Here is a 13,043-nt window from a genome sequence, read left to right on the forward strand (position 1 = left end):
TTAAACACATCCTGATTATATTTCAAAATTTAAATAACGAAGGGAAATATAAAAAAAAAACTTGAAGGAAAACATAACAACTGATATACAAAGCAAAAAGGAAATCTATCTGGTGACAGGTATCATCCACGAGGCAGGAGTAGAGTAATTATCCAGTAGAGGAAAATGCGAGCAGCTACTAGGTAGGAGGAGAACATTACAGAGTGCTGAGGGAAAAGGCCTTCCCCTGGAAATTCAATCCACGACGAAGGTGCCATTTACCTGTCAAGGTAAAATAAAAATATTTGCAATGATATGCAACGATTCAAAAAAATCTAGCATTTATGTACCCAGCTTGTGGAAAATTCTGGAGGCACAACTCTAACTGAAAAGAAATGACCAGACAGAAATGTCAAGAGGGAGAGATGAAAAGGAGAAAGTGATTAGGAGAAAATCTTTCAACATAACTTGCTGGGTCAAATAATAATACTAGCAAAGTTCTTTACCTTTTCTATCTTGCTCATTCCTCATCACGCTTCTGGAAAGTGGATCCATTAGTTATCTTTTGTTATTTAACAAACTACCCCCACATTTAGCAGTTTAACACCACAAACAATCATAATTTCACGCTTTCTGCAGGTCAGGAATCTATCTCAAGAGCTTTCTTGTGGATGCAGTCAGAATGTCAGCCAGGGCTGTAGGCATCTGCAGGTTTGACTGTAGCTGAAGGGTCTGCTTCCTTGAGGACTTCACTCACATGACTGTGCTGGAGACCCCAGGGGTCTCTCCACTGGGCTGCCTGAGTGTCCTTGGGACACGACAGCTGACTTCCCCCTGAGCAAACATTGTGTTTGAAAGAGAGAGATTCAGAAGTCACAGTGTCTTTTATGATCTCATCTCCGATGTTACACACTGTCATTTTCACTTTATTCTAGTCACTAGAAGCAAGAGATGAAATCCATCACCCATCAGGGTGGGGGAGAGCAGAATTAGACTCCACTTCTTTGAGGGGAAGGTCAAAGAATGTGTGGACCTTTTAACCAACCACAATGTTATTATTTTCTACACTGAGGCACAAAGAAGTTATTTAACTTGTCAAATTTACAGGATTAGTAGACAGGGGAGCTGAGACACAAAGCCCAGGGATTCTGACTCATGTGCCCAAGCTCATAACTGCACTGTGAAACTGTCTTTCAATGAAAAAGTTTAAGTTTCCTGGAAATGTGTCGTATGCATTGATATGGAAGATGGATACTGCCAGTGGTGACATAATAAATACCTGAAATTAAAAGTACTTATTTATTTTGGCCAAACTCAATAGTTGGCATCAACTTTTGAGAGAGATGTGGAGAAATGTGACATCCCAAAGATCTAAGAGTAGACGAGTATTCGGGGAAAGGACAGTGGGGAAAGCATTGAGAGAACAGAGCTTCTAGAAGTAAGTGGGGAAGAGTTATCTTATTTTTATAAAATAAAAAGTAGAATATTCGTGCCTGAAAATGCAAGGTGATTATTAATGGGATGGAAAAATCCACCAGATTTCCCAAGTTAGCTAAGAGGAATTTGAGAAACCAGAAAAATAAGGGGAAAAAAGAGGTGACAACAGAGAAAATGAAATAATAAACAATAGGATTAAGAGACTAAAATCAAGTATATCCCTTGGTACACTAAACATCAATATATTCCATGCTCTCATCAAAAGATGGAGATAGATTGGACATAATAATAGAAAAAGCTAGTTATTTAGTATTTACAGAAAAATACCTGTAAATTGATAATGAAAGTTTAAAAATAAGACATTGGATGGAATACACACAAAAAGATTATTAGACCACAAGGAATGAAAGGTTATGGACACTCCCTAAGAAAAGGAGAGACGTTACATAACAGTAAAAAAAGCACAAGCAATAACCAGATATGTCATAAATCTGTATACACAAACAGTATGGCAGTGAAAATGACTAGAAATGGAAGAAGAACTTGATAAAAGTATACTGACTGTGAGACATTTAATATAGTGTTAGAATTAGATTGATACAGTACAGTTAAGCAAGTACTTAGGAAATCTGAATAATACAGCAATGGCCTACAAATATTTTTAGTGTCCAGGGACAAGAGAATTTTTGAGGTGTTTATTTCAGATTTACAAATATTTTTCTCCTTGATCTTCGAAGGCCTTACTCCAGGTCAGAGAAAAGCACAGATCCTGATGCGAATACATTTATCCATTTATCCAGACTTGTCTATACCGGCTCAACATTCATTCCTTCAAGAAGTGTTCTGTAATTGCTAAGATATAAATGAAGTGTGTAAGTCCTTAATGAAAGTAGTAAGCAGTGCTCTATGGTGTCAATCAATTTATTTTCCATTGCAAAGCTTTTTGACATGTTTTTATTTCCCTTTTGGAAAGAAACAGCTAAATATGTTAGGAATCTATCATTTACTTGTACAATACATGAGGCTTTAAATCAGTGTGCAGTGCAACATAGCCCACAGCCTCCCCCATAATTCTCTGGCACCCTAAAGATTGATTTTTAGAGGGAAAAAAATATAAACACACAGGTAATATCAAAGATGAATTTTGTGGGTACCTGGGTGGCTCAGTGGGTTAAAGCCTCTGCCTTCGGCTTGGGTCATGATCCCAGAGTCCTGGGATCGAGCCCCGCATCGGGCTCTCTGCTCAGCAGGGAGCATGCTCCCCCCGCCCTTCTCTCTCTGCCTGCCTCTCTGCCTACTTGTGATCTCTGTCAAATAAATAAATAAAAATGAATTATGTAAAAAAAAAAAAGATGAATTTTGTAACTATTTTTGGAAAGGTAGCAATAATAAACTCTACAAACTCTGCCCCAATCTTATGAAAAGATCCATAACAACTTAACAGATTTTCTTTCCAGTCTCCCGCACTGGAACGCCACACCAGTTACTAACTCATATTTCAGTTATTTCCACATTTAAATTAATATTGTATTGCTAAGGAGCAGCTAGTCTGCGGCCAGCCTTTCAGGCCGGTAAATATGAATTTAAGGGCTCTGGTACCTAACGCAATTTATTATTGGATTTTAATGACAACTTTTATAAAGATGTGGGAAGTAATTCAATAGAATCACTTTATTTACAAAGCATTTTGCAGAATGCCTGGGACTGCATAAGAAGTACTAAATGTATAATCCCTTTGCATAGTTATAACTTAAAGATAAAATTTTATTGAATACCAGATAAAGACGGAAGCACAAATTTGATCACTGGTAGGGAACATCGCCCATGCATCAGTCTGTCTCTTAGTCTGTACTGGTAAGAACTACATAAACTTTTCTGCCACTTTTCGATTAGCTTTATTTCAAGCAGTAGGACTATTAGCACCCTTTACTCCCATTCTTCCTTTGTGTTGCCCAAGTTTGGATGACTTCACTGCCAAATGGCTAAGAGCAAAAATATAAACAAAGTTCAAGTTAAGTACTTTAGTGTTTTGGGGTGCCTGCATGGCTCAGAGGGTTAAACCTCTGCCTTTGGTTCAGGTCATGATCTCAGGGTCCTGATATCGAGCCCCACATTGGGCTCTCTGCTCAGCAGGGAGCCTGCTTCCCCCTTCTCTCTCTCTGCCTGCCTCTCTGCCTACTTGTGATCTCTGTCTGTCAAATAAATAAATAAAATCTTAAAAGAAATAAAATCTTTAAAAAAAAGAAAGAAAGAAAGAAATTCACTGTTATGAAGACTTTTAGTGAAAGAGGGGAAAGGTCGTGATTATTTACCAATCGGTGGGGTTGTCAACCTTTCCCCCATGTTCTGCCCGCCCCCTCACTGATAGGAAGCTACTGTGTAAGTAAGTCAGCATACCTAGCTTCCTTAGACTGCAAAGTTTGAAATCAAATAGGATTACCACAGAGAAGCTACTTTTCAGCTGCCTGCTCCTAAAAACAAAGAGCATTTTTCTGAAACTCAGAGAGTATCCTTTCAGAGGGAAAAAAAAAATGTCCCAGGAACCAAGTGAGGACAGTGAGTCAGACTGGTTATCTCTGAGATTTCATTCAACTCTCAGATATCTACTCCACGGTTACTCAATATTTGCCACAAGAGTTGTAATAAATTCAAGTGCAATTCACATTGATCCTGTTAAAATATCGAAGAGAGTTATGGGGTATGTAGGTGAGGGTGAATTGTGTAGCTTGCCAGTAAAGTCACACTCAAGTATTCCCCCCGCCAAAATCGAGCTCTTAGACTAACAACCATTAATCATAGCACGTCAAGTGAAATCATGGAATACCAATTTATACTCCCTAGGTTGGCAAAAAGTTTAATGTGACAAAACCAAGTCTTGGCTAAGACACACTGCTGATGGGGCATCTAAATCACTATATATACTTGGAAAACAAGTCGACATTATCTTGATGTTACAAATAACCTATGATCCAGAAACGTCACTCCTAGGCATACACTTACTTACTTACTTACTGAACTCCTGAGCGTGTGCATCTATCTATAGACAGGTACAAACATGATCATAGCAGCATTCCCTATAATACCAATTACTGAAGACATCTCTACTGTCCATCAGTAGTAGAGTTGATTCAAAAGGGGGTATGGGGTGTGCCTGGGTGGCTCAGTGGGTTAAGCCTCTGCCTTCCACTCAGGTCATGATCTCAGGGTTCTGGGATGGAGTCCCGCATTGGGCTCTCTCCTCGGCAGGGAGCCTGCTTCCTCCTCTCGCTCTCTGCTTGCCTCTCTGCCTGCTTGTGATCTCTCTCTGTCAAATAAATAAAATCTTAAAAAAAAGGGGGGGTATGGAATGATAATATAATGGGATAGTATATAGCTCTTAAAAGAGCTATAATTAAACATAAAAAAAGGTATATTTCAAAAACAAGATGTTGGCAGGAAAAAATGTCAAAACACTGCACACCATTCTACTCCATTTTTTATAAATTCTCAAAATATGTGATACTAAATATACATTTTTTAGGGATGCATTCCTATGAAGCAACATATTTTTAAAAGGCAAGGGGGATGCTAACTGCAAAATTAAGAATAGTAGTTACCTATGGGGACAGGACGGGGAGGATGGAGTTTGGGGAAGAAGTATACAGGGAATCTGGCAGTAGAAGCGAAGTTTGTTTGTGAGAGAGAAGCAGGCTCCCTGCCGAGCAAGGAGCCCAATGTGGGACTGGATCCCAGAATCCTGAGATCATGACCTGAGCTGAAGACAGTGGCTTAACCAACTGAGCCACCCAGGCGTCCCAGAAGCAAACTTCTTTAGCCATGGTGTGCTTTGTGTCTTCATCCTTTCCACACATTAAATAGTATATTCTCTTGTGTTCATGAAATAGTCCTTAATCATATTTTCAGAGTCTCTGCGTAAAAAATAGAACAGATTGGGATGGGAGAACCATTGTTTTTAATCAGAGGCCATTGCATACTATTCTGAAAAGCATACATGTTTTGCACTCATACAAACAAAAGCTTTCAGAATTTGCCTGCAAAGAAGTGTTGGGGGTTGGGATGTTAGGGCACCCTTGTAGGCCCTAAAATAAAATGATCTCCTTGATAGATTTGCTGCCATTTGTGTATAAAATTTTTAAAGCCTATATGCATTCTAGAGTATGCAAAGAAAAATTCTAGGAAGATTTACAAGAATCTACAGCAGTTGTCTCTAACAAGTAGATTTTTTCATTCTATTGTACAGTGTATTTTTTATTTAACTTTGCTCTTTTTTTTAGATTCTATTTATTTATTTACAGACAGAGATCAGAAGTAGGCAGAGAAGCAGGCAGAGAGAGGAGGAAGCAGGCTCCCCGCTGAGTAGAGAGCCTGATGCGGGGCTCAATCCCAGGACCCTGAGATCATGACCTGAGCGAAAGGCAGTCTTTAACCCACTGAGCCACCCAGGCGCCCCCACTTAACTTTACTTTTAAGATCGTTTTATTCTATATTGTAATCGATTGGTTGGTTGGTTGTACTATAGGAGCTTTACGTTTCGAATTAGCATTTTAAAATAAGGGCAGGGCGTGGGAGAAGAGGATGAAAGCAAGCAGGACTGCGCGGACGTCGGCGTCCGGCGCAAGACTTCCTCCACCCTCTCTGTGCTGGGAGTGCAGAGTCCTCCTCTAGCATCCGGGCCGGGCCGGCCACCTGGCGGGGACCTCGCCACCTGGCGGGGCCGCGCAGCTGGCGGACAGCAGCTCCGCCCCGCCGCGCCCCCGAGCCGTTGCCCTGGCAGCCGGGCGGTGCGTGGCTGAAGCTCACAATCGGCCCTGTCTCGGAGGCTCCCACCCCGCCCCCTGCGCTCACCTGACAGCGGGCTTGCCCGCGGTGGACCAGGGGCCCATGGACACACGCACCCCCTCCCTGCTGCCCCGCGCGCCGCCTCGCCTGCTCTGCCCACGAAGACACCATTCAGGGCTGGGAGCCCAGGCCGCGCTCCGGGAGCCCAAGGTCGCGGCCGGGGCCCCAGCCAGGTGGCAGAGAACAAGGGCTGGGGCCGCAGAGCGCCCCCGCAGGCCGAGGCCCGTCGGTGCCTGGTCATCCGCTGCTCCTGATCACGCCTAGGACTAAGAGGTGAGGTTGGCACTTTGCTCCCTGCCACCTGGCCTTTCCCTTGAAATTACTTCTTAACCGCTTCACTCCCCTCCGGATTTTTTGGAGACTTAAAACTGGGTGGCTCGGTGGGTTAAGCATCTGCCTTGGGCTCAGGCCCTGATCTCAGGGTCTTGGGATAGAGAACTGCATGGGGCTCCCTGCTCAGGGGAAGGTTTGCTTGTCCCTTTCCCTCTGCCTTTCACCCTCGCTGGTCTCTCTCTCTCTCTCTCTCTGCCCTCTCTCTCTCAAATAAATAAGTAAAATCTTAAAAAAAAAAAAAAAAAAAGGCTGAAAGGGACAGTAAAACACACACACACACACAAAACCAAAAGTATACCGTGGTTTATTGGAAGTTGACACCCAGGGAAATTTGATTATAAATCAAATAGCAAGACTGCATTGAGGGAATTTGCTAAATATTTTACTAGGATTACCTCATTTTCTCTTCACACTGGTCATCCCTATTTCACAGATAAAGAGGCTGAGGCACAAACCAGGTAGATAATATGTCCAGGTTTAGGTAACCAGTTTGTATAAATGATGCAGAATAGTATCACAAAACAACAACAGCTTTCCCCATCTGCAATCCTACACTCTTTCCACTGTTCCAAGCGTGTCTCCTGCCATTCCTCTTTCTAGCAAATCACCCTGGTGTCACAGACTCCTTAGAGAAGTTGAGAAGTTCTATGGCTCTTCCCTGTACCAGGACCCACACACAGACACACACACACTGCAGATTGTCGTATAATTTCAGAGGGTTCAGACCCAAACATGGACCTTGGGTCAAGAAATCCTGTTCTATTCCCCATCTTTTGAGACTGTTCATATAGATGATGAGGTGGGGGTACACCAAGGTGGCTCCAGGGCCATACAGAGGTAACGTATACACTGTGGGGCATGTGTATATATGATGATACCCGCCCCTGAAGACCAGAGATGCTACACAAGTTTTTGCAGAACCCAGAACTAGAGCATATTATGCTAAGTGAAATAAGTTTTTCAGAGAAAGACAAATACCCTATGGCTTCACTCATGTAAGGAATTTAAGAAACAAAACAGGTGAATGTAAGGGAAGGGAAGGAAAAATAAAATAAGATTAAAACAGAGAGGGAGGCAAACCATAAGAGACTCTTACCTATAAGGAACAAATTGAGGGTTGCTGGGTGGGTGGGGGATGGGGTAACTGGCTGATGGGCATTAAGGAGGGCACTTGTGGTAATGAGCATTGGGTATTACATGCAAGTGATGAATCACTAAATTCTACCGCTGAACCTAATAAAAAAAAAATAATGAAACTGAAGAACCCAGTAACAGAGGCAGGACTTTTGTTGTTTCCTCCAGAGGGGGTGAGGCTCTTGGTCAATCTTGGCAGCAGGTCGTGAAGGACGGCACTGAGCACGGCTCTCCCTACCCAGAGCCCCTCAGGGCTTCAGCTGGAAGAGTGCAAGCTGTAGAACCCACCCATGGACTCTGGAATTCACCCATGTAGCTCGGTGGGCGGACACCACATGCTGCTAAGTCTTTGTCAGGGGTGGGTGCCTCAGAGACAGCCCCGAAGTCATTGATGAGGATGTCCCTGTTCGCATAAATGAGGGGATGGAGATTCGGAAGAGTCAACGAGCTATTTGGAAGCACCAAATCCTATTCCGTGTACCTTGTGCCTCCGTAGGTGGTATGACACGGCCCCTAACTAGACTATGGCTGGCAATAGCAAGAGAAACCATAAACAGCTGCTAAAGTAAACATGACCATGACACGCAGCAGAGGCCAAGTGGGTGACTTGTGGGGCAGCTCAGGACTGAGTGGGAACCTAGTTACACACATGGCTCTAAGCTGCTGCGTTATCTGGTTTCCTAGTCCACCACATGTTATAAACAGATTAGAGGGGAAGAGAAGGGCCACAGCAAACAGGACATTAAAGCCACAGCCATGTGATGACTGATGTCTCAGTGGCAAAGGAGGAAGCACGAAGAAAAAACAACAGCTAGAAGCGTGGGAGGAAAAGGACGTGGCAGCAGCATGAATTTGACAGTGGTGGTCACTCTTCATCCTTGACATGCTCTCTTCCTTGATGTCGCACAGTCTCAGGCTGCCCTGCGGCCACCAAACTCCCTCACAGCTCTTCACAGGCCAGGCTCGGATCTCTTCTTGAATTGTGTACCCGATTGCCTTGTGGATGCTGACTCAGCAAGCCCAAAGCGTAACTGTCTGCACTCTCTGACCAATCTGGACCACACCTTGAGCTCCCCATCTCAGACACAAGTAGCCAGTGGCTCAAGCCAGGAACCTGAGCATTTTCTTGGGTTCCTTCCACTTCTCAATCTTAAAACTTTCAGTCATCCTTTATTGAGCAACCACGGCTTGAATGCCTCGCGTGAGTTAAGTTCTGGGCGATGGATAAATAAAGGTCATTATAAAACTTCTGTTCCATGAAGACTCTAGACTAGTGGGGAAGTCACATGACACATAAATTGGATATACCTGTACCTATAGATCTATAGAAATGTAATATACAGTGATGTTTCATTATGAGGAAAAGAAAGGGATGAAGTGACATGGTGGCAGCAGTTTGAATGGTGAGGACCAACTGACCAATTCTGAGCCAGGGGAACCCCAGTCAGAGGGAACAAGAAGTTGCAGGGGCAGAAGTGTGCTTTTGTTCCATATATAGACAGGGGGCCAGTGTGGCTGGAGATCGCCTTATCAAGGGAAGCTGGAGTGAAGTAAGCTCAGAAGGGCAAAGAAAACACTCTTCAAAGATCATCATAAGGTATTTGGACTTATTCTGATGATGACGAAAAGCAATTGAACTGCTTTTAAAAGATAATTTGGAGAGAACTTTCTGACATGAACATCATGTCCTATATCCTAACAGGAGTTTGGGTTACATGGATGTGCACATTTGTCAAAACCCATGGAATGGTACACTTAAGACTTGTACATTTCATTATATATTCAAAAGACAAAAAGAAAAAAAAAGCTGTAAGCAAATATTGAAATCTAGATATTATATGCTGGAATATGTCTGCAATTTACTTTGAAATGGATCAAAAAAGATGGATGAGTGGATAGACAGAGGGATGGATAGATGTGTGATAAAGCAAGTAAGGCATTCATGGTAGGATTTCAGTGGTAGAAAGATACATGAATGTTCAAGTTTTCCTTATGTTCATAAATAGTTATGCTAAAATGTTGGGGGTGGAAGCTTGTCTGATCTACATTTTAGAAAGATTTTTCTGGGGACTGAATAAAGACGGGGCTCTGGAGAGCTGCTGAAGAAGCAGTGAGACAACCTAGAATCTGGGGCAAGGATTTGACTAAGGAGGGCACCACAGGCAGCTGATGTTGGGTTATATTCTGGAGGTAGAAATATGGGGTTTGTTGGTGAATTTAAAGAGTAGGGGATCTGCGGGGAAAGAAGGAATGAAGAATAATTTCTAGTATCTTCCTCCGAGTAGACTCATGGATGGTGATGGCATCATTGGAAGTGGGGAGAACTAGAGAAGGTCAGGGTTACATTTACATGCCTAGTAGAGGTCCATGTGAGAATGAAGAGTCAACAGGTAGAGACCTCACTTTGGACTCTGGGGAGAGCCTGAGATGGCTGTATAAATTTGAGAATGAACGATCAGAAGCCTCAAATGGGAATGAAGGTCATGAGATGGGATGAGACCATCAGGGCATTGTGTGGGAATATAGAAGGGTCCTGAGGGCCAAGCCCTGGGCACTTCAACCCCTAGGCTTCTGATGAAAGAGGGGAGCCAGCAAAGCGGGGGGGGGGGATGAGGAGTGGGTGGTGATGTAGGAGAGGAGCAGGCAATGGAGATGGGGTTGCCTGGAGAGACACAGCTAAAGAGGAGCAAGTGGGGCTCGCTCCTCACCAGTGCTCCCCAGGGATGGTAAGCGAGGGAGCAGGTTTGTGGAGAAAAGGTGACACAGTTTCAGATTTTGCAGTAAGATGGAATCCTTTCCATTGCAAACAACAGAAGCTCGGCTAACTAGCTGGGCTAACTAGCTTATGCTAAGTTAAGAGGGGTGGGGAAAAGCATATTTACTCCTGCAGCCCCGAGCTCATGTTGCCCTAACATGTCATGTGGACTCACTTAAGTGGGAGGTGAATTCTGGCACAACTGAATCCCAAGTTGTGGGACTTGAGACATTCATGGTACCCGGGGAGAGAGTTCACTCACACTGGCTAAGCCTCGGTCTCAGACCCATTCCTATCACAGGGGATAGAAGAGGCAGCTCCATCCAGAATTTGGGGGAGGGAGCTTGCTTGACCTCATCTGAGATACACTTTTAAATTTTTTTCTGAGGACTGACCAGAGAAGAGGAGTTAGGGGCCCATTGTGGAAGCAGTAAATCAAATTGGAAGTCTGGGCAATGATTTGTCATCAGATAGCAGGAATGGATGATCTGGAATGGATGCCCAGTGTGACAGTGGGGTTCTTTTTCCAGAAAAACTGAGGAAAGAAAAGCCATCTGGGTATACCCAGCATGACCTATGACTCAATTCAAAAGATTGTTTTTCCATAAACAGTAAAGGAGAGATAAAATTACATATCAGAATGCTCATCACAATTTAAAAGTGGGATTATTTATGAAAATTACAGTTGCCTCTCAGCCATTTACCTATCTCACCCCCATGTGAGGTGACACGAATCATCCATCACATTTGGTATCTCACCAAGCCTAGTAGATTCTTGCTTGTAATGAGCACCTCAAGATTCTACACGTTCTTTGTAACTTTTGTTAACTGCTAAAACCTGTATGGATTCTAGGTTAGGAAGGAGTGATGGTATGATGCTATAGAGTGGGGAGCTCAAATTCTTACCTTGGCACTTTTATTAGCCTTCCCTTCTTCATGGATAAAATAGGGAGGCTGTGTTGAGCAAAGAGGGGTAAATGAAACAAAGTAGATTAACAAGAAAGCTCATTGGCAAGGATGATATTAATTATGATGGAAGATTTGTTTTGAAATATTTTAGCTTTGTGCTAGCTGAATATTCTCTGTATTTATGTGTAATTTATACTTTTTGTGACATCAATTGCAATAAATTGTGGTAATAACATTTCGTGAGAAACAGCATCTCTTCTTAGGGAAGACTTAAAATATTATTATTTATACCAGAATAAAGATGACCAAATTAACTTGGAGTTGTATGTTTCTGTTTTTGTGCTATAGTTTTTGTTTGGTCCAGAAAAGCATTTCCAAGAAGGTGGTCGAGTATGGCTTTAGCCGATAGGAGGCTTGAGAACTTGCAGATCTACAAAGTTCTTCAGTGTGTTCGGAACAAAGACACGAAGCAGATAGAAAAGCTGATCAGGCTTGGATACCCTGAACTGATCAATTTCACAGACCCCCTCAATGGAAACAGTGCTTTGCACTTGGCCTCGGTTTCCAATGACACTGATATGGTCAGCTTTCTCCTTAGCCTTGGTGCTCACCCTGATGTGCAAGACAAGATGGGTTGTACTCCGACAATGAGGGCTGCAGAGCTGGGGCATGAACTGTCCATGGAAATATTAGCCAAGGCAAAGGCTGACATGACTATAGTTGATAATGAAGGAAAAGGTAAAAATCCCGACATTTTATCCAGTAGATGCAATCCACTCTATAGTCAGAAATCCATAAAATTTACTGTTTTGCTTTCCAACTGTAGAAATGAATCACTCCTAAGTTTAATTGAAAAGCCATGTTCACTCCTGTACCTAAGGATACTGTGTCCCTATAATTTGAAAATGGTATTAAGGTATATCTTAGAGAAACAAGTTCTGAGAGATGTCTCCCTTAAAAACAAGATTAAAGTGGGACGCCTGGGTGGCTCAGTTGGTTAAGCAGCTGCCTTCGGCTCAGGTCATGATCCCAGCGTCCTGGGATTGAGTCCCACATCGGGCTCCTTGCTCCGCAGGGAGCCTGCATCTCCCTCTGACTCTTCCTTCCACTCTGTCTGCCTGTGCTCGCTCTCACTCACTCTCTCTCTGACAAATAAATAAATAAAATCTTAAAAAAAAAAAGATTAAAGTTAGATTGATTTGTGTTTGTTGATTTTTTTCTAAATGGGGAGAGTTTTTAATGATATACACTGATATTAACATAGTCATAATTATCAATTATAAAATGTAAAAATCTTGTTTAGAACAAAAGGGGAGTATTTCTTACTCTCTTTTATACTTTAGAACCTCAAATAGTACTTGACTTGGACTCCAAAAGGATTTTTCCCCTTCTAGTAACAGTCTGATGTAGAAAGGGGCTGCAGTGGGAACTGGAAAGGCTAAGGTAGATTCTAGTATAGAATCCGATTTTCTAGGGTCAGTTTAAATGTAGAAATATGACTTGAGAGTTGAGACATGGCATTTCCATGCTTTTTCAGATGAGACAGCCCTACTTCTACACTCTATTCTCCCTAATCTCATCTTGACACCATGTCTGGGAGTTTCTTGCCCAAATGACTCAAGGTTCCAGAAGGGCTTGACACAGCGCCATAAAAATC

General features: G+C 42.8%; 1 protein-coding gene and 1 long non-coding RNA gene across 4 annotated transcripts in view; one reads left to right on the forward strand and one right to left on the reverse strand.

Annotated features, from left to right (window-relative positions):
• Nucleotides 1–6,416, reverse strand: LOC131808085 (uncharacterized). 2 transcript variants are annotated; one of them, XR_009344668.1, is made up of 2 exons: nucleotides 6,262–6,416; nucleotides 1–261 (listed from the first exon to the last, which is right to left on the reverse strand). It is a non-coding gene; the product is annotated as an uncharacterized LOC131808085 (long non-coding RNA). The 2 variants fall into 2 exon arrangements; XR_009344667.1 differs by lacking the exon at nucleotides 6,262–6,416 and adding an exon at nucleotides 486–795.
• The window catches only part of ANKEF1 (ankyrin repeat and EF-hand domain containing 1), a 24,254-nt gene continuing 17,301 nt past the window's right edge, over nucleotides 6,091–13,043 (forward strand). The window contains exons 1-2 of one of the 2 annotated variants that reach the window (XM_059134017.1): nucleotides 6,091–6,528; nucleotides 11,735–12,124. In XM_059134017.1, coding sequence (XP_058990000.1) covers nucleotides 11,779–12,124 — 346 coding nt within the window. In that variant the 5' untranslated portion in view covers nucleotides 6,091–6,528; nucleotides 11,735–11,778. The remainder of the gene's footprint in view (nucleotides 6,529–11,734; nucleotides 12,125–13,043) is intronic. The other variant, XM_059134018.1, reaches the window with a different exon arrangement.

The sequence above is a fragment of the Mustela lutreola genome, chromosome 9 (genome assembly GCF_030435805.1).
Source record: "Mustela lutreola isolate mMusLut2 chromosome 9, mMusLut2.pri, whole genome shotgun sequence".
In the NCBI taxonomy this organism is placed as follows: Eukaryota; Metazoa; Chordata; class Mammalia; order Carnivora; family Mustelidae; genus Mustela; species Mustela lutreola.